This window comes from Herpailurus yagouaroundi, unplaced genomic scaffold (genome assembly GCF_014898765.1).
Source record: "Herpailurus yagouaroundi ecotype Mexico unplaced genomic scaffold, PumYag 162541, whole genome shotgun sequence".
Classification (NCBI taxonomy): domain Eukaryota; kingdom Metazoa; phylum Chordata; class Mammalia; order Carnivora; family Felidae; genus Herpailurus; species Herpailurus yagouaroundi.
The window spans coordinates 1-23,716 of record NW_024423262.1 but is presented as its reverse complement, the minus strand read 5'-3'; the positions used below and the strand labels follow the sequence as shown (position 1 = coordinate 23,716).

General features: G+C 56.6%; 2 protein-coding genes across 2 annotated transcripts in view; both read right to left on the bottom strand.

The window, feature by feature from the left end:
* LOC121026818 (cadherin EGF LAG seven-pass G-type receptor 3-like) overlaps positions 1–7,920 on the bottom strand; it is a 36,608-nt gene extending 28,688 nt beyond the window's left edge. The window contains 6 exon segments of the mRNA XM_040469611.1: positions 236–393; positions 502–590; positions 960–1,075; positions 1,405–1,630; positions 2,009–2,659; positions 4,173–7,920. Of these exon segments, the coding sequence (XP_040325545.1) occupies positions 236–393; positions 502–590; positions 960–1,075; positions 1,405–1,630; positions 2,009–2,659; positions 4,173–7,920 (4,988 nt within the window).
* An 8,211-nt stretch (positions 7,921–16,131) lies between these two features.
* LOC121026816 (NCK-interacting protein with SH3 domain) lies at positions 16,132–23,693 on the bottom strand (the record flags this gene model as incomplete). The annotated part of the gene is made up of 12 exons (XM_040469608.1): positions 16,132–17,028; positions 19,273–19,445; positions 19,580–19,672; positions 19,767–19,895; positions 20,052–20,132; positions 20,213–20,351; positions 20,440–20,526; positions 20,676–20,846; positions 22,128–22,618; positions 22,824–22,914; positions 23,102–23,306; positions 23,557–23,693. Coding segments are annotated over 12 exons (2,001 nt in total), but the record flags the coding sequence as incomplete, so codon positions are not given.
* Positions 23,694–23,716: the final 23 nt, after the last annotated feature.

The following is a 23,716-nucleotide window of genomic DNA, read 5'->3' as shown; positions in this document are numbered from 1 at the left end:
GGGCAGTGGATACTGGAGAACTGGGTGCTTGGGGACCGTGTGTGGGAGCAGGGAGGCAGGGGTAGAATAAAGAGATGGGGCTACAGTGAGGTAGGGGAGAGGATTTGTGTCATAGTGGAGAGAGGATTTGTGATTTGGGGAAGGATGGGGTGGCAGGTTGGAGACAGGCATGGGGTCAGGGTTGGAGTGGGCTTTGGCAGGCAGAAGGCATGGGAATCAGGGGCTGGGGTCTCACTTCTTGGAGCTTGTTTGCATGCCAGCAGCTGCACATGAGTAGTTGCCAATCTCAGCACCAAACTGCAGAGCCACAGCCACGTCGCAGTCATCCACGCTCAGCACAGCCACTTTATCCTTGGAGGGGCCCTGAGCACCCCCCAGAGCATCTGTCCGGGGCTAGAAACCCAGGCACACCACTCAACAGGACCTCCAGGATTGACCCCTAAGGGGCAGAACCTGGCATCCCAGCTCCCCTCATACTGCCATGCCAAGGGTGGTGCCCACCTTGTTGTAGTATCTCAGATGCACTGTGTGCCACTGCCCGTCACTCAGGCCCCCTGGAACTGTAGGGCTGACCACTGTATTGGACTCACCTGTGCAGGGGATACATGTGGAAGGTTGTCTGGAGCTGCCTAGTTACCTTTCCCTCCCCATCCCTACTCAGGTACAGTTACTCCCAGGATGGCCAGGGATACATCAGATCAGTCCCATCCACTGGTGACCATACTGGCTGGACCAGAGTACCTTGGAAGATAGGAGAAGCACACACCACTTGGAGAGATGGACTTTCTCCCAGGGAATGGCTTAGGGGGTAAGATCCTCACTGATGTCTGTTTGACATGGAGGTACATGTTTAGGTGTGCAGTGAGGCAAACCTGAGGGGACTCGAGGCTTATACCCCCCAGCCATCTCACCTACTCATGTACCCACTCCCCCACATATACATCCACGGGAGCACCCACCCGTGGAATATGTAAGCCGCACTTGCCCGGCCACAAGCTCCAGGGCCAGGAAGTCGTGTTTCTCGTTCAGGCGCCCGTTGTAGAAGAGTAGTCCACTGGGCTGCACTGTTGCGAACCTGGGTGGGGTGGACAGGGCAAGTCACGAGCGGGACACCTCCTCACACCCACCATCCCTGCGACAAGAAGTTTCACGGGGCGCCAGCCAGGCTAGGGTGAAGCAGGAAAGGAGGAGAGCGGGTGCGGTGACGTCAGGGACAGTGCAGTGACGTCAGGGACAATGCAGTGATGTCAGGGACAGTGATGCTCCGAGACACCCAGGCAGGACACCCGGGGAGGGGCGATGTCCTGTGGGACGTCAGGATGGGGCAGCCGGGAATCTGACTCAGGGTCACAGAGGGAGTGGGGACGGCGTGGAGGCGCGCAGAGATACCGGGCGGGCACCTACGAGAGGGACAGCGTGAGGTGGAAGCGCTGCCGCAGACCGCGGAACATGACGAACGAACTGGGAGGGAAGGAGCGCGCCGCCACCTCGCAGCGCGGGCCCTCGAAGGCGCCGCCCGCCGGGCACTGGCAGCGGAAGCCGCCGTCGGGCCCGTCGGCACACGTGCCTCCGTTGCGGCAGACGCCGGGGACGCAGCGTCCGGCCTCCGTGTCCAGCTCGCAGTCTTCTCCTAGGAGTCAAACCGAGGTTGGAGGAGGTCACCCGCGGCTCCAGGGGGCCCCGCCCCTCCAAAGCCTCCCAGCCCACAGAAAGGGCGAGCTCCCTGGGGGCGGACACGCCCCCTAGCGGTCTGGCCCCGCCCCACGTTCCCAGCAGCTCCGGTCACGCCCCCACGCCCCAGGCCACGCCCCCACCGTAGTCTCAGCCCGCCTAAGGCCTCCATTTCTTCAGGGCTTTAGGTTCTCCCAGGGCCGGGTTCCACGGCTTCGCGCTCCGCGGCGCCGCACCCGACCCCGGGAGACTCAAGACAGATTCCCCATCCTCGCTTTCACTGTAGTCCCGCCCTCACGCTCTGCCCGTGGCGCCTCCAGGCCCGCGGCCCGCCCACCTGTGAAGCGCGGGCGGCACACGCAGGTATAGCCACCCTCCCGCCGCGCGCAGGCGCCGCCGTTCCGGCACGGGTTGGAGTAGCAGAGGTCGAGCTCCGTCTCGCAGAAGTCTCCCGTGAAGCCGGGCGGGCAGCGGCAGCGCAGGCCTGCGATGGGCTGGATGGGTCTGAAGAGCGTGGAGGCCGAGGCCAGGAAGGGAGCAGACGAGTCGAAGCGCAGCACGGACACGCACTTCATGTAGTTCTCACAGGGCTCGCGTAGGCACACGTTGTCGTCGAAGGGCAACACGTCTAGGAGCGAGCGCGCGGCAAGGGCAGAGCGGCGCACGTACAACTGCTCTTGCAGTTCCTCGGAGCTGAACCAGGGACCCGCAGCGCCTGCCCCGGCCCCGCGCGGCGCCAGCGCCGAGAAGCTCACATTGAGCACGGTGCCCCCCACGTCCGTGTCATTCTGGATGTTGAAGATGAAGACGTCCTCGGCGGGTGTGGCAAGCACCGCGGCCACGCCTTCCAGAAAGTGGCCCAGAAGCGGTGACAGGAAACGCTCCTGCCACATGTTCTCAAGGCGCACGGTCAAGCTGTTGGCCAGCAACTCCTCCGTGATGATGACCACGCGTAGCACACACTGCGCCGTCACGCTATGCAGCCCGTCTGCGGGTGGGGGTAGAGGCAGTGGTCAGTCTGGGGTCAGCGGCTGCCCTTCCCCGGGACTCAGAGAGCTGGGGCCAGTGAATGCCTAGACTCCCAGCACCTGTGAGTCAGAGGCTGACCCTGCCAGACACAAGGTTGTCTGGGGCTTGTGACCACCAACTCCCTCAGCATCAGGGTACCAAGTTGCTGCTTCCTCTCCCCTCCCTCCAACACCAGGAGAAACCTGAGTCAGCCCTTGGGTCAGTAAGCCATTCCTCTAACAGCACACAAGAGAGTCCCTAAATAGTAACTCACCTTCCCCCAGGTTATCATGGCCAGCAGCCACCCTCACTCAGAACATAAAAAGGAGCCAGGGCCACTGACCACCCACCCCTACCCCCCAGCATTGCATAACCAGCACAACATCCCCTCAAAGAAACAAACAGACTTCTAGATTAATGCTTACCCATCCCCTATCTCTGGTCAGCAAACTGCTTTTCTGTGGCACCAGAAGGGCCCCTGGCCCTGTGACCACTCAACCCCATCCCCCAGAATCCTGGCTCAGCAAACTCTCTCTCTCCAGGAAGGTCTTGAACCCTGACCACCACCCACCTGCCCCCTCAGAATTCTTGGATCAGAAAGCTGCCCGTCATCCCAGACCTGGGTCCTGTGATCTCAGTGGTCACCTCTCAAAATGAGAATGAGGTGCTTATATACCTTGTCCCCAGACCCTAGTACACACTGGATGGACAATGAGGATTGGTTGTTGAGTGAACTTAGGGATAAATGAAGTCTGTGCCTTCTTTGGCAGTGTGAGGAGTCCATGCTCCAGAATTGGGAAGTGAACAGCAGTTGAAGCCTCTCTCCCAACCTCTGCCGCAGTAGGCATGATTGCAAGAGCCTCTCCCACCTGCACCCTCCTATGAGGGAGTGTTTGTGAAAATCTGGGGCTGTAGAGGTAGAAAAGAGGCACGTGGGCCTCTGGACATTTTTCCCAAAGGGCAGGTCCTCAGTCAGTCCCTCGGATAGCCGTCAGGCCAGTATGGGCCCACTCTCTGTCTGAAGCTGCCAGAGTAAGCTGCTGTTCATGACCATTAAACTATTGGCCCACCTTCCCTGTACATATGGGGTAAAGGTCAAGCTGGACCCAAAGTAATGCTTCATCTGAACAGGTGTGAGCTGACTGGCCCATGCTGGCTTTTCCCTGTGGCCTCCAGAGCATTAAGCCAGGACCTGCAGGCTTTTGGGGATGGGGGCACTATCCCTAGTGTAGTAGACAGTTCATACGGTCTTTATGGGATTTGCTATATGCCCTAGAATCTTTGAGGTTCTGTGCAGACTGTCCAAGACCCTAAGCAGGCTATGAACCTAACCTGTAAAGCCTATGGCAGATCCTGTGGGGGTGCAGGAACCCAGCATTTAAGGGATTCTTGGAAGGCTTGGAAATCCTTCTTTGGTTTCAGGTGCCCTGTGGAGCCCCTGAGGCCCTGAAGGTTGGGGTCACTGGGTCACTTGCTTGCCCCCCACCCCTCACCTGTGACAGTCACCAACATGGAGGCCACCAGTGGGCGGTTGTTGTCTAGCTTGCGGCTGAGTCGAAGCTCCCCACTGGTCTGGTTGACCACCAGCAGCTGCAACTCATTGCCCCGCTCAAAAGAGTAGAAGAGGTGGTCAGAGACATCAGGGTCATAAGCTGGGATGCGCCCAATGACGCCTGAGGGAAAGGTGTCTGAGCGGTTGGATACATAGTTGTTGAAGAGGATCTGGAAGTTGTTGAGCACAGGGCTGTTGTCATTCTGGTCAACCAGGCGGACATGCACAGTGGCTCGACTGACCAGAGGGGCAGACGTGGCCTGCACCACAATCACATATTCCTGGCGAGCCTCATAGTCCAGGTCAATGAGTGCCGTCAACTCTCCAGAGAAGATGTCCATTTGGAACAGCTCAGGGATGTTCCCCTCCACAATCTGGTACATTATATGTGCATTGGGGCCTTCATCAGGGTCTACCGCAGTGATCTGAGCCACCACTGAGCCCACAATGCTGTTCTCCTTCACTCGCACCTCAAACTCCTCAGCTGGGAAGACAGGGGCATTGTCATTTACATCCTGCACCGTCACCTGGATGCTGACCGGAGTCCTCAGTGGGGGTACACCTCGGTCCACTGCATAGGCAGTAAGTTCATACACTGGTACTGCCTCCCGATCCAGCCGCCTCACTGTGCGGACAATGCCAGAGGTTGGCTCAATGGTAAAATCTCCATCACCATCTTCCCCATTCTGGAAAGTGTACTGGACCCTGCCATTGGCATGAGCATCTCGGTCAGTGGCTGAGATCTGCAGGACACTGGTGAAAGGTGGGGCATCCTCAGATACCAATCCCGTGTAGTGGGAAGCCACAAACTGTGGAGCATTATCATTGACATCATTGACCATCACCTCCACATAAGTGGTGTCTGCCTTCTGTGGGATGCCATTGTCCCGAGCTGTAATAGCCAGTGTGTAGGTCACCTGGTCCTCATAGTCCAGTGGAGCCTGTAGTGTAATGGCCCCTGAATCTGCATCAATGCGGAACTGGGGCAGGTTGTCCTCCAGGAGATAGGTGATGCGAGCATTCTCACCCACATCATCATCAGAGGCACTGATAACCACCACAGTGCTACCCACTGGCCGATCCTCATTCACGCTCACTGAGTAGTGGGCACTTTGAAATACAGGCCGGTGAGTGTTGGCATCTGTGATATTGATGTGCACATAGCAGTGATCGTGAAGCGCACGGTCAGAAGCAGTTAGCACCAGTTTGAAGTAGCGTTCCTGCTTGTAGTCCAATGGCAGAGCCAGTGTCACCAGACCTACACCCCCCTGGGTGCTGATAGCAAACCGATTCCGGGTGTTGCCACCTGTGATCTGGTAGCTGATGGCACTGTTGGCATCACGATCTACAGCGGTCACACTGACCACAGTAGTGCCCACAGCTGCATCTTCATTCAGCCGTAGGTGGTACTCCTTCATCGTAAACTCAGGCCGATTGTCATTAACATCTAGCACAGTCACCGTGACACTGGCTGAGGCTGAGAGTGGAGGTGTGCCATGGTCTCGCGCCTCCACACCGAAGAAATAATGCTCCACAGACTCACGATCCAGGGGACCACTCACAGAGACCCAGCCAGTGGCACTGTTTATCACAAAGGGCATATCAGGTGCCACACCAGTTAGGGAGTACTCTAATCTGGCATTCTCCCCATGGTCCGCATCCACTGCCTGAATGTGGATGACCGAATGGCCCAGGGGTGCGTTTTCCAGTACAGAGACCTGGAAAGGTGTGCTGACAAAGATAGGAGTATGGTCATTGATGTCCACTACCTGGATGCTGGCCAGGCCTGTGTTGTTGGACAGTGGTGGCCGGCCTGCATCCTGCGCCCGGATGCGCAAGGCATACTCTCGCTCTGCCTCAAAGTCCAGAGGTGCCACCACCTGGATCTCGCCCGTGAGGCTGTCGATCGCAAAATGACCACGACTGTTGCCGCTGATGATGTTGTAGTGCACCAGTCCATTGGCATCCTTGTCCCGGTCGGTGGCTGTGACGCGTAGTACCACCGTGTGGGGGCGCACGTCCTCGCGCACTTGCGCCACGTAGCGCTTCTCGCTGAATTGGGGCGCGTTGTCGTTCTCGTCCAGCACAGTTATGTGCACACGCACAGTGGCAGAGCGCGGCCCAGGTTCCTGGCCCTGGTCGCTGGCCTCCACCACCAGCTCGTAGCTTTCCATGTGTTCGCGGTCTACGCGACCGCTGGTGCTTATGAGGCCAGACCGCGGATCAATCTCGAAGGCGGCGGCAGCAGCGGCGCGCGCAGCTGGCGGCCCCACGAAGCGGTAACGCAAGTTGGCGTTGGGGGGCGCGTCGCCGTCTGTGGCACGCAACTGAAGAATGGGGTAGCCCTCCTCCACGTTCTCGCGAAGCGTCTCCCGGTATTGCGCCTGCTCAAACACTGGCGCGTGGTCGTTGCGATCGGTCACTGTAACGGCCACCATGGTAGTGGCCGAGAGGCGCGGCGAGCCGTGGTCCTGCGCCGTCACGCGCAGGTAGTGCCGCTCCATGCTCTCGCGGTCCAGAGCAGCCTCTGTGCGAATGAGGCCGCTTAGTGGGTCAATGCTGAACAGCTCCAGAGAGCGGCTGTTCATAAGCGCAGCCAGCGAGTAAACTAGGCGCCCGGCCTCGCCTGCGTCCGGGTCCTGCGCCACTACGCGTAGCACCGCGGTGCCAGCCGCCTCGTTCTCGGGCACTAGCGCCTGATAGTTGTACTGCGGAAACTGCGGGTGGCGGTTCGCGGCGCGACGGGGGCGGATCCTGCTCGCTGTGGGTATTCTCCAGATTCCCGACTGAGCCCGGATCCCCGGGGGGCGCGGCCCGGGGCGCTGCGGGAGGAAGCGGCGGCGGAAGAGACCACGCGAGCGCATGCGCTCGGGCGTCGGCTCGGGAGCTGTCCGAGACTCGCGCAGTGCTGAAACAGACTCGGGAGCTGTCCTCTCTATGAGCGGTGCTGAATCCAGCCCAGGGGCACATCCTATAGCCCTGGGGGGACAGTCCGGCTGGGGGGCTGTCCTCGCCGCTCGAGATGTCGCGGTTCTCTCGCTCTGACCCCTACGCCTCGGTGCCCACAATTCCCCGCAGCAGCGCGTGGTTCCCACTTTTTTGGGGGTGCCTCTTCCAGGATTCCTCTGGGAGAACACTGGCTTGTAACCACGGGGCCGAACCAGAAGGTCCAAAGGGAAGGGAGAGCTGTTCCTCAGGCTCGGGACCCCTGGGGGCAGAGCCTCTGGAGACTGACTATCTTTTCGCAAGGGTCCTGTCCGCCCGCAAGAGGAGACCTCTGGGCGCCAGCATAATAGAGCCCCTGGTCCCTGTCCTGTTCCTTGCCCGCGTCTGTCTAAAGCTTGGACCCCATATTTCGCTCCCAACCCCGCGTCCGGCTGCTCAGGGAGCCCTCTACTACTCTGGGCGCTTTGCCTTCCCCCTCGGAGCCCCAAGAAGACAGGCTCCCTGACTCCCAGGCCAGGCTCTTCATCCTCTTGGACCCCGGGCGTCTCGGGACAAAGAGCTAAGGCTCCGCCGCCGGTCCGCGCCCCTGGCCCCGTAGCGGCAGCTACCCCTGGGTCCCAGCCTTGGCCCCCGTCGACCCCCAGCTCCTCTCGGCTGAGAGGGAACAAAGAGAGGAGGAGAAGGAGCAGGAGTAGTGGGGTCGTCGGCCCCCTGAGACCCCACCAAGGCGGCCGCCTCGCCATCACCCCCCGCCTCCCCACACGGCCTCCACCGCCCCTCGCCCCGGTCCGGGCCTTGGGCCCGCCCCGCCGCTCGGGCCCCCTCCCGGGCCCCTGCCGCCGCCCCGGTCCCCCGCCTCTCGGCCTGTCGCTCCGCACCGCCTTCGCCCTCTGGGCACCATCTACTCCGCAGCCAGAGCCCCTTTGGCGTGCGGCCCCGGCTTTTGCCGCCCCCACCACAGCATCCCCGACGCGGCTGCCGCCTCCCGCCGCTCCAACATGGCTCCCGGCTTCAGCGATGGTTCGTTCCACCTCAGCCCCGAAGCCCCAAATCCTGTGGTACAGCCCGTTGCGCATGGCAAATCTGGCTGCTGAAGCTGTTGTCGCCATCTTTATTAAGGGCAAAGCATAACTGCTGCCCGCGGTGCTGAATAAGGGTTGGAAGGTTCGCCGCCCCTGGATCCACCCTCCTTGCTTTGGGACACCCCCCTCACCCGCCTTCCTTCTTCTAGGCGCGGTCTCAGCTCCATCTCTTATTCTTTCTTCTGTTTGCAGGTCTTTTGTTCCCCTTCCTGAGCACTAGTTCCGGACCCTGTCCTGGAGTTTGGTATGAAAATTGGTGCCAATGTTGCGGAGAGAGCGTTCTCATGACTCTTGGCAGGGTTACCATGTGGAATCCCGGGACGCAGGGGAGGTTGACTGGATGGGGACCTGGGACGCCAGACCTAAAGTTGATAGCTTGAACTGTTCGACCACTGAGTTTTAACTCGTGAAACATGTCGCGACCATCTGTTTGGAGTGTCTCTGCAGAGCAAGGACTGGAGATGACCCGCCCAGGCGTGAATAGAGAACAAACTCTTCCCTGCCTTGCTGGAACCCAGCAGTCTCCTGCGCTGGGGGCCCCTCTACTGGAGGAAACACCCTCCTCCAGGCCGCGGGTCTCGAAAGCTCTGGGATGCCACGTGGAGTCCGGCGTTGCCTTGTATAACTGCAGCCACGGCTTCCTCGGATCCCCGCCCCTCGCCCTCCACGACTGCGTCCCTTAACCCCTTGAAGGGACTAACGGAACCTCAATCCTCCTCCCACGGTTCAATACAGTTCTCCCAGAGCTGAGCAACTCCAGGAGCAAGTCGGTTCCGGATGGCCAATGGGCAGATAAGGCGGAATAGACGTCACAGAAGACGACACCGGGTTGGGAGAGAACTATTGGCACAATGGGAGGCTCCGCCCCCCGACGGCGGACTCATTGTCTTAGGGGAGGGCTCTGTGGATTCCAAGGTAGCCCGGGGAGATAATCCCGGAGGCTCTCTGCCCCCAGGCCTGCAAAGGCAGCAGCGGTAACGCCCTGCAGCGTCATGGATAAAGGGCGCGGGCGTCCCCAGACCAAGGAGGGGTTTAGGGCGGGATCCCAGAACGTTCCAAGGGGCGCGGCTCCAGTTAGGAACTAAAGCAAAACTCCTGGCTCAGGCCTGCAGCCCACGCCAACTGTACATATGACATCACCATCGACCAATCAGGCGGCACATTCTTCGGCCCCTCGACTTCTTCGCTTCCGGGAGGGGGTTCCCGTGGGTCCCACCTCCTGAGCGCCCTACCTAGCTGTGGAAAGCTGGCAGGTGGGCTCCAGAATCTGAGGACGCCCTAAGATCGGAACTTCATGCAGGATATACGGTCTCGGTTCCTATGGGCGTGAGGATTGAGCACTGCTGAGCCGCTGAGGCGGAACTGGGTTGGATCGGGGTCCAGTCGGTGGAGGGCCTGGAGGGGCGGGGTCAGGGACGAGGATTTGGCTGTACAGTAGCCCTCCGGGTCCACAATCTAGCGAGTGCAGGGCACGAAACTTTACACCAACAAAGGAGGGAAGCAGGAGGCATGCTAGGGGGAAGAGTACTAGGGTCCCTGGGGAGCTGCCTCAGGCAACTTAGCGATCTGGGACGGCTTCCTGCTGGAGAAAATGCTTGAGCAGAGCCTCGAATAACCAAGAGGAAGTCTGCACCTACAGGGGAAGGAGGAGCCATCCTAGGTCTTGGAGGCTAAGTGGGCACTGTGCAGAGGGGTAAAGGAACCATGGCAGAGGGAAATCGAGCTCTGCTGTCTTCATTAGGGCTAGCAGTGGCTTCAGCTGGTGCTCCTGTAAAGGGCAAGACCTAGACCTCTCCTTAATACACTTGACTTGCGGTGTAACTGCGGTGGCCAGCCCTGTCACTCCCTAATGTTCCTGCCTCCACTGTTATCCTCTCTTTGTGGCTCCTCCTCCCCATGTGCACTCACCTCTGTGTCCCATCCCCCACCCGCACCCCAGCCCCGCTCCAGCGGCAGCTTCTAATGTCCCCTGTAAAGACAGAAACTAAGTATTGATGATAGATCCTCCCTTCCAACAATGTTCTGGAGCAGCAGAACATTACTGGAGGAAAACATTTTACATTCATGACCACAAGTCTCAATATTATATGGGAGGGGAGGGCCTAGCCAGTGCTGTAAGGCAGGAAAAATAAAAAGGTATGAGGATTGGAAAGGAAAAAATAAAACAAGCACAAGCAATAGGATTGTGTATGTAAAAATTTTTAAAGAACCATAGGTAAGTTATTAGAGTGAGTTTAGTTAGCAAAGACATTGAATACAAGGTCAATACATAAAAATCAATTGTTGGAGCACGTGGCTGGCTCAGTTGGTGGAGCATGCAACTCTTGGTCTTGAGGTTGTAAGCTTGAGCACCATGTTAGGTGTAGAGATTACTTAAAAATTAAATCTCTATATAAATAAATAAGCTGTAATTTCTACATATCAGCAACAGTTTAAGAAAATTTGATATGCCATTTACAAAAGCATCAAGTAACAAAATGCCAGAAATAAAGCTAATGAAAATTGTGCAACAGGGCATCAGGGTGGCTCAGTCAGTTGAGTGGCCTACTCTTCCACTCATGTCATGATCTCACCGTTTGTGAAATGGAGCCCTGCATCAAGCTCCATGCTGTCAGCAAAGGATTCTCTCTCCTTTCTCTGTGCCCCTCCTCCCTCCTCTTGCTCTCCAAATAAATGAATATTAAAAAAAAAAATGTGCGGGGCACCTCGGTGGCTCAGTCGGTTGAGCGTCTGACCAGTTCAGGTCATGATCTCACGGTTCGTGAGTTCAAGCCCTGCGTCAGGCTCTGTGCTGATGGCTCAGAGCCTGGAGCCTGCTTCCAATTCTGTGTCTCCCTCTCTCTCTGCCCCTCCCCCAGTTGTGCTCTCTCTCTTTCTGTCTCTCAAAAATAAATAAATGTAAAAAAATAAAAAATAAATTTAAAAAATGTGCAACACACACATGATATTGAAAGAAATAAATACATAAATGGATGAAAAACTATGTTCAAAAATTGGAAGATTCAATATTGTAAAGATGCCATTTCTTCCAAAATTGACATTGACATATGGTTTCAATACAACTCCAATAAAACCCCAGTTGGTTTTGTCTGTGTGCATTCGTGTGTGTGTGTGTAAACTAATAAACTAGGTTCTAAAATGAGGGCCAGGAATACCCAAGACAGTCTTTTTTTTTTTTTAGTTTATTTATTTATTTTGGTAGGGACAGAGACAGTGCAAGTGGGAGAGAGGTAGAGAGAGAGGGAGACAGAGAGAATCCCAAGCAGGCTCTGAGCTGCCAGCACAGAGCCTGATGCGGGGCTTGAACCCGCAAAACCGTGGAATCATGATCTGAGCTGAAACCAAGAGTCAGTGACTGAGCCACCCAGGCACCCCATAGTCTTTTTTTTTTTTTTTAAGTTTTATTATTATTTTTTAAAATAATCTCTACACCCACATGGGGCTCGAACCCACAACCCAGGAATCAAGAGTTACAAGCTCTACTGACTAAACCAGCCAGGCACCCCACCCAAGACAGCCTTGAAAACCAAAGTAGGAGGACAGTTTTTCCTCTACTGGGTATAAGAAAGCTACAGGAAACCAAGACTATGGTGCCAGTACAGGAATAGACTCCTGAAACATAATCCAGAGATAAGCCTAAAGATGTGGGAAGCCTTGAATTTTGATGAGGTGGCTTTTTTTTTTTTTTTTTTTTTAGAGTGATCAAGTAAGGGAGAGGGGCGAGAGAGAGAGAGAGAGAGAGAGAGAGAGAGAGAGAGAGAGAGACAGTTTTAAGTAGCTTAGTATGGAGCTTGATGAGGGGCTCAATACCATGACCCTGAGATCATGACCTAAGCTGACATCAAGGGTAGGATGCTCAACCGACTGAGCCACCCAGGAGCCCCCAAGGGTGGCTTTTAAGAGTCAACATGAGAAGGGGTGCCTTGGGTGGCTCAGTCAGTTGGGCATCCACCTCTTGATTTCGGTTCAGATCATGATCTCATGGTTCGTGAGATCGATCACCATGTTGGATTCCCTGCTGACAGCTCAGAGCCTGCTTGGGATTCTCTCTTTCTCTGCCCCTACCCCCACTCTCAAAACTAAATAAACTTAAAAAAAAAAAAAAGAGAATCAACATGAGGAAATTACGGCCTTTAAAAAAAATTTTTTTATGTTTATTTTTTTTTATTTTTGAGAGAGACTGAGCATGAGTGGGGGAGGAGCAGAGAGAGGGAGACACAGAATCTGAAGCAGGCTCCAGGCTCTGAGCGGTCAGCACAGAGCCTGATGTGGGGCTCGAACTCACGGACCGTGAGATCATGCCCTGAGCTGAAGTCGATGCTTAACAGACTGAGCCACCCAGGTGCCCCTGGGTTTTTCAAAAAATGGTGCAGGGTCAGTTGGATATCTGTGTAGAAAAAAATTAAATGAGACCCCTACTTCATACTGCATACATAATTCCAGATAGATTTGACATCTGAATATGAAAGAAAGAGAACACAGCTTTGAGAAGACAATACAGAATATCTTCATGACTTTAAGCAAATATTTATTAACAGGACACAAAATGCACTAAGCACAAAGAAAATCCTGAGAAACTGGATTACATTATAACTAAGAATGTACTTTCATCAAAAGACTATGTTAAGGATGGGAGAAGATTTTGCAAAATAGATAACCCAAGGACTCTGATGCCACATACGTACTACAAATCAACAAAAAAAATAGACAACCCAGCAGATGAGCAGGCCAGAGATTTGAACACGCACTTCACAAGTGATCCAAAGAACCACTAAACTAATGAAAAAGTGTTCAACCTCTTTAGCCATTAGGGAAATACAAATTTAAAAATACTACCATAGTGTACCAGAATGACTAAAAGCAAACAAAAAGAAATGGCTGACAACACCCAATTTGGGAAAAGAGGTGGAGAAGCTGGAAGTTGCGCTACTGGAGGAGCATACACTGGTACAGCTACTTTGCAAAAACTATTTGGAGCGTTGGCTTGTGACCCTGCAGTTCCGCTCATGAAAACATATTCCCCAGTATAATGCATATGTGCAACAAGAAGACCTGTGTAACGATGTCCCTGAGAGCGCTATTCACAATTGCCCAAAACTGGAAACTGAAAGGTCATCAGCAGTGAATAAATGAGGGTATATCCCATACAACATTGGGGGTGAACACACTGGAACCGCATACTATCGCACAGAAGAATTTCAGAAACTTAATGGTGAAGAAGCCAGACAGAAGAGTTTATACTGTATGATTCCATCTGTGTAAAGTTCAAAAATAGGCAAAGCTGATCTGTAATTGCCTCTAGGGAGAAGGTCTGGAGAGGAAGGAGGAATCAGTGATTGAGAGGGGGCACACAGGGACGCCTGAGCAGCTCTGTCGGTTAAAGTGTCCGGCTCTTGATTTCAGCTCAGGTCATGATCTCACAGTTTGCGGGATGGAGCCCCACATCGGGCTCTGCGCTGACAGCGTAGAGCCTTCTTGGGAGTCAGTCTCTGCCCCTCCCCTTCTTGTGCTCTGTCTCTCTCTTTCAAACAAACATGAAAAAATTTTTAAAAAGAGGGGGCACCAAAGTGGGCCTTAGGGACTGGTGATACTCTATTTCTTGACTTGGGTGGTGGTGATAGCAGCATTCTCTGTCATCATTCATTCAGCTCTATTCTTTGTTTGGTGTATTTTTCATGGCTATGTTATTCTTCCATAAAAACAGAGAAAAAATGGGGTACTTGGCTGGCTCAGTCAGAAGAACATGTGACTCTTGGTCTTGGTCATGAGTTCAAAAAGAGAGAACAAAAGGGGCACCTGGGTGGCTCAGTCGGTTAAGCGTCTGACTTCAGCTCAGGTCATGTTCTCACGGTTCGTGGTTCGAGCCCTGCGCTGGGCTCTGTGCTGACAGCTCAGAGCCTGGAGCCTGCTTCGGATTCTGTGTCTCCCTCTCTGGCCCTCCCCCGCTCACACTCTGTCTCACTCTCTCAAAAATAAACATTAAAATATTTCTTTAAAAGAGAGAAAAAAAGAAAACATTGTTTTCAACTACTCAGAGCCTCTGTATCTTTGGGGGACTGAGCAGGCATGTGATCTTTACCCACTCCCTCACTCTGGAGTTGCCTGATGTGTGTGTGCCAGCACCATTAGGTACCCGTTTCTACACCAGAGGTCAGCCCAACCCCCCAGCCCTCATTGCCCCTCAAAATCTCTTTTTTCCCTCAGCCCCACCCAAACACCCACCCGAGTGGCTTAGTTGTCTCCCTCTGCCCTTTCTTTTGCTCACCATATCCCACATTTACCATCCTTCCAAGCAGCCGAAGGGGTGTTTTCTCAAAGAGTTTCCTCACTGAGGAACTCTCTGGCTAATCATATTTCCCTCTGTGGTTCTAATTTTGTGTTGTGAGAGCACCATCAGGGTATCTGCTGAGCGGGTCCTGGAGGTCTGCACCCTCTCACAGCATCTGTTTGCTGCCAGAGGCCAGTATGTAACTTTGTCACCTGGGGCTCTCGCATCCCTTACAAACACGTGCCAGGGCCTCTTGGACAATCATACAGAAACCGGCAGGGCCTTCTGATCCTCATGCCATGGGGCCCTACTTTGCTCATCATAGGTGCCAGCATGGGGACAGATGGCACAGCACAGCCCTGCCCTTCCAGTGTGTGCGTGTGCGCAAAACAGGGAACAGAGCAAGGCATGGGGGCTGTCACAGGACCTGTGCTTTTCACTCAATTACACTATCTCAGGAGGAGAATCATGGTTCTCTCAGCACTCCAGTGAGGAAGGAGTCATGGCCGGAAGTCAGTGTCACTGACTCCGGATGTGAAGGGAAAGGCAGAATGGCTCTGGGATGAAAAGCGACCAGGCTGTGCCACACAGCTTTACTGGGGGGCATTTTGTCAGCCTCTCTTCAGGTCCAGCAGGGGAGCCTGTGCATTTAACCCGAGTCAGCAGTTAAGGAAGGACATCTCATCAGCCATGAGTGCTTAGTTCCCTCATCAGTTCTCATCAGTGCTTAGTTCCCTGTCAAATATTCCTGCCTCAGCTTCCTGAGGACCTGTTTTCAGGGGACCCCACCCCTAGCCCTGACCTCTCTGTGCTTCTTGCTGGATTAGACAGTCCTGTTGAGAAAATAACAGAACAGCCTTCTGCCTTCAGCCCCCCCAATGAAAAAGGAAAAGTTATGACTGGAAGTCACAGTATCGGGAACTCTGGACACGTGGAAGGGTCTTATGAGGATCGTCCTGGGTCAAAAACCAAAGGGAACTGATGAAAACCGCTTCTGACTGATGTCTGTCTGTGGGTTCCTGACTCTCCTCCCCCCATTTATGGCGAGAACCTTTGTTAACTTGGGAGCCCACAAGGAAAATGAAGTTTGTGCCAAACGGTCCCTAATTCTCCTCAAACAGTAGTGCCAACTAAACCCCGCAGCTGTTAAGATACTCTCCTTGCCCTACAGTAACGGCCAAATCTCTGCTGAGGCTGCAAAATGAGGGGCTCTTGCTGGACCCACTGACAAATGAGAAAGGGAACAGAGCTGGACAGGCAGGGAGGGAGGCTGAGGCTGGGGTGGGGCCTGCTTCATTTGAGAGCAGCTATGAAGGAGAGGCTTTCAACAGGGGAGAGACTCAGCATTCAAAGCAAAGAAAGATGTAAGTGAAGTCTGGGAGGGCAGTCGCCCACAAACGGACCACGGGGCACTCGGCTTGGCCCAGAAGCAGGAACTCAGGGAGAGAAGCTGGAACAGGGCTCAAGGAACTTTGATGGACAGACCTATCAGGGACCACCCCCTCCTTACACTGGAGAGATCAGGGCAAGCAAGTGACAAGGTCCTGAGGCCCCAGCGTCCCTGCCCATCCTCTCCCACAACAACCCAGGATCATACAGGGGAGCCTGTTTCTGGATGCCTGTGATTTATTTCCGAAGGTGAGCTGCAGCACACGGGAAAATACACATGGCTTTTCAGTCTACATTTTTACAGAGAAAATATTCTGTCATTGGCTTTCTGAGTGCCATCACCCTATTCTGTGAGGCTCCAGAATAGATGGCCTGTCTCTAAGATTCTGCTTTAAAGCAGGAGCTTGGCCAAGACCCCTGGGGGTGGGAGCAAGGGAAAGCGACCCCCACGGGGAGCGGGGAGCACAGGAGAAGCACTCACTGCAAAGCTAAGGCAAAGAACAGCTGGCGGAAGGTGGCTCCCCTCACCCCAAAGACATGGCTTGCTGAGGCCCAGGACCCAGACGAGGCAGGACAGGGATGGCGGCTCTAGCCCAGCCCGGAGCAGCAGCGGGACTCTGAGTGTGTGTTTGTGCTGGGGGGGGGAGGGGGCATGCTGAAGAGGCAGCCTACCGGGAGATGGAGGGGCTTTAGCTCACACAGGCCCTCTGCCCCAGCATAGCTCCCGGAGCGTGGTCCCCAATCCCACACTTGGCCCCTGGCACTGGCTCTACTTCAGGTGGGGGCCCTGCTCAGGTCCCTTCCACCACCACCTCCCCCACACCGTCTGTGCAAAACATGCTTAGGGCCAAGCCTCCGCGTCCCCTGCACCCTGACCGGGGCTGCAGGGAAGGGAGGGGAGGAAGGCGCTAGCTGGGGTCCTCGCCCAGCACCGGGAATTCCTTGCACATCTCTCGGACAATCATGCGGTCCATCTGGCCCTGGGGCGAGGCTTCCTCTTCAGTCAGGATGCGGCGCAGTGTGCCCTGCAGGTCGGGCAGCCGGTGGCGGTGCTGCAGGTAGGGTGTGGTGCGGATGACGGCGTGCATCAGGGAGAGGTACTCTACGCGAAGCTGTGGGAGGAGCAGGTGAGCTCAGGGACCCTGGGAGGCACTGCCACTGCCACCAGACAGGAACAGGCTGCCACGTGGACCCCAGGGCTGTGGACCGCCTCACGGCACTGAAGATCAGGGCTGCATCCCCAGCGCCCACAATGTGCCTGCCACATGAACTGGCCTTCAACAGTTGCTGAGTAAGTGAATGAATGGACCATTCCAGACACAGGTGTCCCAGAACGTGGCCAGCCCCCAGGAGTCCTGGCTCAGAAAGGCGGCAAGGGGAAACCGCCAGCTCTATCTTCCTAAAACTGAAGGCTTTCTCATGTTCTTTCTCTGACTAAAGCGCACAGCCGTCCATCTAAATGCACGGGCCAGTAACACAGCTGTCTTCTGTGACACCGCCCTCTCCCCTCTGTCGGCACACCTCATACCCAACCCACTCCTAGGACCTGGCCACCGTCCTACCTTCCACACAAGCCAGAGTCCAGCTCTAACACGCCCTCTAGTCTGACACCCCAGCTGCTCCTTTTCCCCACAGACCCCCAATCCACTGACACGATCCCAATGCTTTTCCTCCGTCTGCCCCCCTCACCATCCCTTATTTCCCTCTTTCCCTATGGTTAGAGGACTCAATCCCTTCTCTAGGCAGCACCACCCTGTAACCCCCCAGCCTGGTCAGACCACAGCACCTGCAAATCACTGCCCAGTGTCTAAGCCCTAGACAGCCACAGAGCCTTGTGCAGGCCTCAGCTTCCTTCCCTACCACAAGCCTCAGACGGACACGCAGCACTGCCTTGGCTCCTGCCACTTTTCTCTGCTATGTTCACACGCCCTTAAGAACCACAGCCCACCTCTTCTAGGCTTTCCAGACCCCAAAGTGCCTGGACAGCTGGCCTTGTGCTTCATGGAGAAAACAAGCAATCTTTCAGAAAGCCCTTGTCTTCCCCTCGCAGCACCGACATCTCACCTGTCTCTGCCAGAATAAGCTGCCTTGGCTCCCTTTAGGGTGAGGGGTGTCCCTCCACAGCCCTGGGCCCTCCGCCACTGCCTGATCTACTTGACTTCTGTGGTGGCCCACTCTCCCGTCAGCCATTTCTTGATGCTTGCTGGATTATTCCCTCTGGCCCAGAGACCTGCACCAGCATCGCCTACCTCTAGAACACTTCCTGATGACTCCACATCTCCCTCAGGCGGACCCCCTCTTTTCTGCTCCCTTCACAGAAGAACTACAGGGGTTGTCTCCATTTACGGCTTCCAATTTCCCCCTCACTCCCCTCCAACTTCAAATTCTCTCTTAAACGTTCCATTCTTTTTCCCTCCACTCCACGGACGCTGCTTGTCAGTCACTTGGGGACTCTGTGGGGGCAATTCCAGTGGCCAATTCGCAGCCTCCGTCTTACTCAGGCTCTTAACTGTGGAGACAGCTCATTTCCCTCCTCCTCCGAACCTTGCTTTGGGCTCCTGCTCTCTCCAGGGTTTCCTCCTGGGCTCCTCCCTACTTGTCCTCACTGTGCCCTGGGCCGAGGCCTGAGCTGCCCTCTGACCCCTCCTCCTCACACTCTAGGTGGTGGCCCTGAAACAGGCTTTCCGTCACACTGGTGCACAGGCAACTCTCCAGCGTGTCTCTCCAGTGTCCCAACTCGGCTCCACTGCCCCTGAATGTGCTCTGTACCTGGCTGTCTAACAGGTATCTTCTCAAACCTGACACGTCAAAATGCAACTCCATTTCCCCCCCCAAAGACTGTTTCCCCACCTCAGTAATCACACTTCATCCACTTGATTGCTCAACACAAGTCCAGTGGTAAGCCCTGGGACTCACCTCCCATACCCACAAATCTGACCTCTTCCCAGGAGGCCACGGCTGGGCTGCCCTGACAGCTGCGGCTGCTTCCTCACAGACCTCCGCCTCCCCTGGGCTCATACAGTCCACACTCCGTTCGGGGTGTCCATCAGGTCACTTCTCCTCTTCTGAGATCAGAAGCTCCTGCTGCAGCCTCTGAGGCCTTGTGTAAATGCCACCTCCTCCCGCCTGACCCCGCTGCCCTCCCCACCCCATCTCTGTCCAGACAGTCTGGCCCAGATCAGCTCACCGGGGCTCCTCTGGGTCTGGGCACACCTGCCATGGCTTACTGAGTGGCCTCCACACTGGCCTGGCTCCAGCTGTGCCCCGTCCCCAGTCTCTGTCAGTGTCCTGTCTCCAGTCCATTTTGTTTCGGTTTCTACACACCTCCCATCCCCACTGCAGCCACCTCTAGGTACCTTGTCTCCGGGCGACAGGTCCGCGATGTGGCGCACGGTGATGTCAATGAGTGCCATCATGTCTGTGTGGTAGAAGATGGCAGCCGTGGCGGGGCTGGCGAACACGTCCTGTAGGAACTTGAGGATGGAGTGTGGCGGCTGCGGCTCATGTTTGAAGATGCGCACGGGGTCATCTAGGAAGCAGGGGGAAGAGAAGAGGGGTCAGGGCTGTCACTGTGGGAAGGCCAGAGCCACTGCAGGGAGTTATTGGGGATCATGGAGTCCCAGGACAGCGAAGCAGCGCCACACAGATTCCTTGCACCCTCACCTCCTCTGTTCAGGAGCAAGAGAAGCTTCTCGGAGAAGATCTTGACGTTGGAGTGTTTGCTCAGGGCGGTCATGATGACGTTCTGGTCAGGGGCTGAGGAAGGACATGGGTGTCGGTAGATCAGCGCACAGGTACCCAGCCAGAACCCCCAGCTGGTCGGCCACCTCCCACTGGGCCCCATTCCCACCTGGCAGGTGCAAGTTGAGAGCCAGAAGCAGGTTCATGCAGAGATCGGGCAGCTGTTCTGTGGTGTCCAGGGGCAGCCCATCCTCGACGATGCTCAGCAGGAACTGGGCAAAGGGTGTGCCCAGGTGCTCTGGGAGGGGGGTGCATGGAGTCAGCCCTCCCCGTCTGTGCACACCACCCAGCCCCAGCCCCCTGGGTCTCCGTCAGCTCTGGGGACACCCGATCCCTGTCAGGTACGTGCAGTGGGGCTCCCAGCGGTCAGCTGGTCGGTGACCTGCTCACTTACCATAGTGCGCATATGGCACTGCCTCCCCCATGGAGAAGACCATGGCCAGGATGAGGGCGGAGTAACAGAGTTTCTGGTGATCTGGGGGGCAAGGCAGGCGGTGAGAGCCCCTACAGATGGTGGGAACCCCCCACACGGCAGGAAGCTCCCCCTCGCCTCACCCTGCGTGTCTGTCTGCATGTCCCGTGCCAGCTCCACAGGCAGCACAGACGACACGAGTGTGGAGATGATGGCTGCATCCAGGCTGCACATGGCGCCAAAGCACTTGAGGAGCAGCAGCCGCAGGGACACCCGGTGCTCCTGGCAGGAGACCCTGTGCACTCAGTGCCCGGAACCCCCACCTCTACCCGGGTGCCTCCACGCCCCCGCCCCTCTGTCTTGCACACACCATTTGGTAGTAGGCCACCAAGGCCAGGACAGACTCGAACTCATTTCTCTTGCACATTTTCTTGCAAACTTCGGGGTCTGCATCCGTCTGTGGAGAGGAGGAAGCATGACACAATCAGTCAGTATGAGCCGTGTGGCCACACATAAGCAAGCTGAGTACACGCAGGGGAGGCTCCTGAGCACTGGAGGGGACACTGCAGGGTCGGGGGGAGACACCCGTGGGCCCCCACCCCGCACCAGAATATGTAGCAGCTCCTCCAGGTAGCAGCGGATGACCCCTTCATCCTCGTACAGGGCCCAGCTGCGCTGCTGGGCATCGTCCTTGCGCCGAGCCAGGTCTGCAAAGATCACCTCCAGCCGCTGCTGGTCATGGCAGACTTGCCCTGAGGGCAGGGCAGTGCTCAGGTCCTGGGGGAGAGAGGAATGGCTCAGCACATTCCTTGTCCCTCACCATCTCCAGGAAGCCCCCAAGGTTTAGAAGTCAACCCAGACCCTGAGAATGTCACAGGTGTGAGTTCCAGGTCGACATTGGGAAAGGGTTCCCAGCCTCATCTCTCAGGGCTGCTCCTAGTCAGTGTCCTCTCAGAACCTGCGAGGGGACCAGCCTCTGGTTCTCTTCCTTCCTCCCCTCTGCCCCACCTCGAGCTCCCACTATGGACCCTGCTCCTGTGGCCCACACCTCAACATCAAAGCTCCCAAGGGCACCAGCCCAATTCTACACCCCCTCTGCAAGCAAGTCCACTGCCCCCAGCCTTGATAACCTGCTGGGCTCAGATTCTGCCTGAGACACATCTGTGGGTGCCTTCCAACAACCTGCTGCTCATCCCAGCCCTGTAGAAACATCTTCCTCGAGGAAGGCCACCGACTGTATCACTGCCTGAGTGTGACTGAGATGCTACCCTCCGAATCCACATGAAGTGGCACCAGGCCTGGTCATCTCCCCACCTCCCCCGTCTCCCCCAAATGCTTCCAGCCTGGCAGCACCCACTGTACTCAACACAGACAAGTCCACTGACCTGCTGCTCCCTCCACCCCACACCAGAGCTGCTAGGTCATGGGGCCCTAAGGAGGGATCTTGGGCCCATCTGGTCCCCAGATGGAGATGGCTTGTCGCCCTCCAATCCCGCTTCCTGACCAGTGCCCCAACCCTGGCAAAAGATCCCACCCACCCTACAATGCCCACACACCTGACTCACACCTGAGTCAGTACTGAGGCCTCTGTCACAGCTCTCAAAGCACCCACTCCTTTCCACTGCCAAGGCCAGCGAGGTACTGCCTTCTCTCATGCTCTATGTCCGCTCCTCCCCTGCAGCCAGAGATGACTCTTGCCCACCTGCATCTGGTCTCATCTACCACCTGCCCCGGGTCTCACCTCTCCCACACCACCTGTTCCCTCACTCCCTGTATTATAGCCATGCTGGCCTTGTTCCACCTCCTCCTGTAAGCCAAGCTCGGTCCTGCCTCATGGCCTTGGTCCAGGCTGAGCCTCTGCCTGGAATGCTCTTCCTCCCTTTCTCCTCCAAGGATCAGCTCAAATGTCCCCAGCACCCAGCACAATGAAGGCCAGGCTAGAGCTCAATAAACACCTGTCGAGTCAAGGCTGGACACAAGCATGAGAGTGGGAATGGGGCAGGGGAGGCAGGGCGGCCCGAGGATGGGGAGGCCCCTGGCCCTGCCGCCCACCCTCACCTTGCCCTCTACCAGCGAGAGGAGGACCTGCTCCATGATAGGCGAGCTGGCCGGCACAGAGGCCTGGATGTGACCCACCACGACGCCAATAGCCACACGGCATAGCTCGTGGCTCAGGCCGGTGTTTCTCCGCACGAGCTCCATCAGCTCTGCCCCGATGGTCTTGGGCACAGCAGTCTCGGCCACCACCTTCTCCTCTGTAGTCCCCAGGTTCAGCGCACCCAGGGCCTCCAGCTCATCAGGGGCTGAGGTTGTATCAACTGCCACCTCCTCTGTAGGGGGCTCAGGGGCTGGCACCTTGGAGGGAGGGGGCTGAGCTTGGGACACAGTGGTGTGAGTGCCTCGGCGGGGCACAGGTGGGGGCGTGGGTGAGCAGCTGGGGCCCAGCTCAGACGAGCTAGAGCCGGTACAGAGCGTGTCAAGGGAGGTGCTGCTGACTGAGGAGCCGCTGGACACAGAACTGCCCCCGGAGGGCGTGGTGTTGCGGCCGCCTGTGGGCAGAGAGCGGATGCTGTGCTGGGACAGCCCCCTGGGTCCCCTACCCCTCCAGGCCCTGAGCCCCGCCCTCCCAACACAGGGCCTGGTTTCTCTGCTAGACCCACCCCTCCAAGCCCAGAGCCCCCAACTTTCTGACACAGGCAAAGCAATCATTCCACCACAGGGTACTTCCCCAATTGCCCCAATCCCGCCTCTCACCACTGCCTGAGGCCACCAGGGCCTCACGGTCTCGGCGCTTCACAGGTGGAGGTGGCATGGCGGGTGCTGCTCGGCGAGGCTGTGGTGGGATCTGAGAGGACAGAAGCGGGATCTGGGAGGACACGCTGCCATCTGGGGTACCGGCCTGGCTAAGGCCCTGAGCTCTTGGCACAGGCGGGCTACGGCTCTGCATCACTGACCCGACTGGACCCTTGGAACCTCTGGACCAAGCCTAAGTTCCACCCACCTCCCTCGGCCAGGATGTCCTCCCCACATACCTGGTAGAGGCCTCCGTCCGCCCCGAGATACTCGGAACTAGGGAGGCTGTGCTGCCGCTCAAACCCAGCTCGACACGTCCCATTGGGCTGCCTGGCAGCAGCAGCGTCCAGATGGTGGTCACTGGTGGATGGGGTCATAGCTGCAGGGCTGGAGGCTGAGGGGCCTCTGCGGGACAGAGTCTCTTTCCGGTGGTGGATCAGCTTCCTGATGGAGGGACAAGGAGCTTACTGGGCGAGTTACCTTAAACTCCCAAAGTCCTTACATGCTCCCCCATGGGTCCTGGGCCCCCCCAAAGCTCGGGTTCCTGCCACCTCCCTCATGCCCCACCCTACTCTGCATTACCCCAGCTCTGCCTTACACACAACCCCAGTATCCACTAAAGGACCCCCACCCAACTGTGCTCATTAGGGTAATGGGGTGGAGGCGGTGCCCTCTTCCCCTCACCCACACTCACTGAAGGACTCCACGCTGCTCCAGGCTGTACTTGCCACCATCCCGCATGGCTGCATTGTGCACAGCCTCAATGGCCCGGTCAATGGCTTGGAGGACATCTTGCTCCAGGCCCTGGGGGGGGAGGGCAAGGATGGGCAGTTAGACCTGGGGGCCAAGTGAGG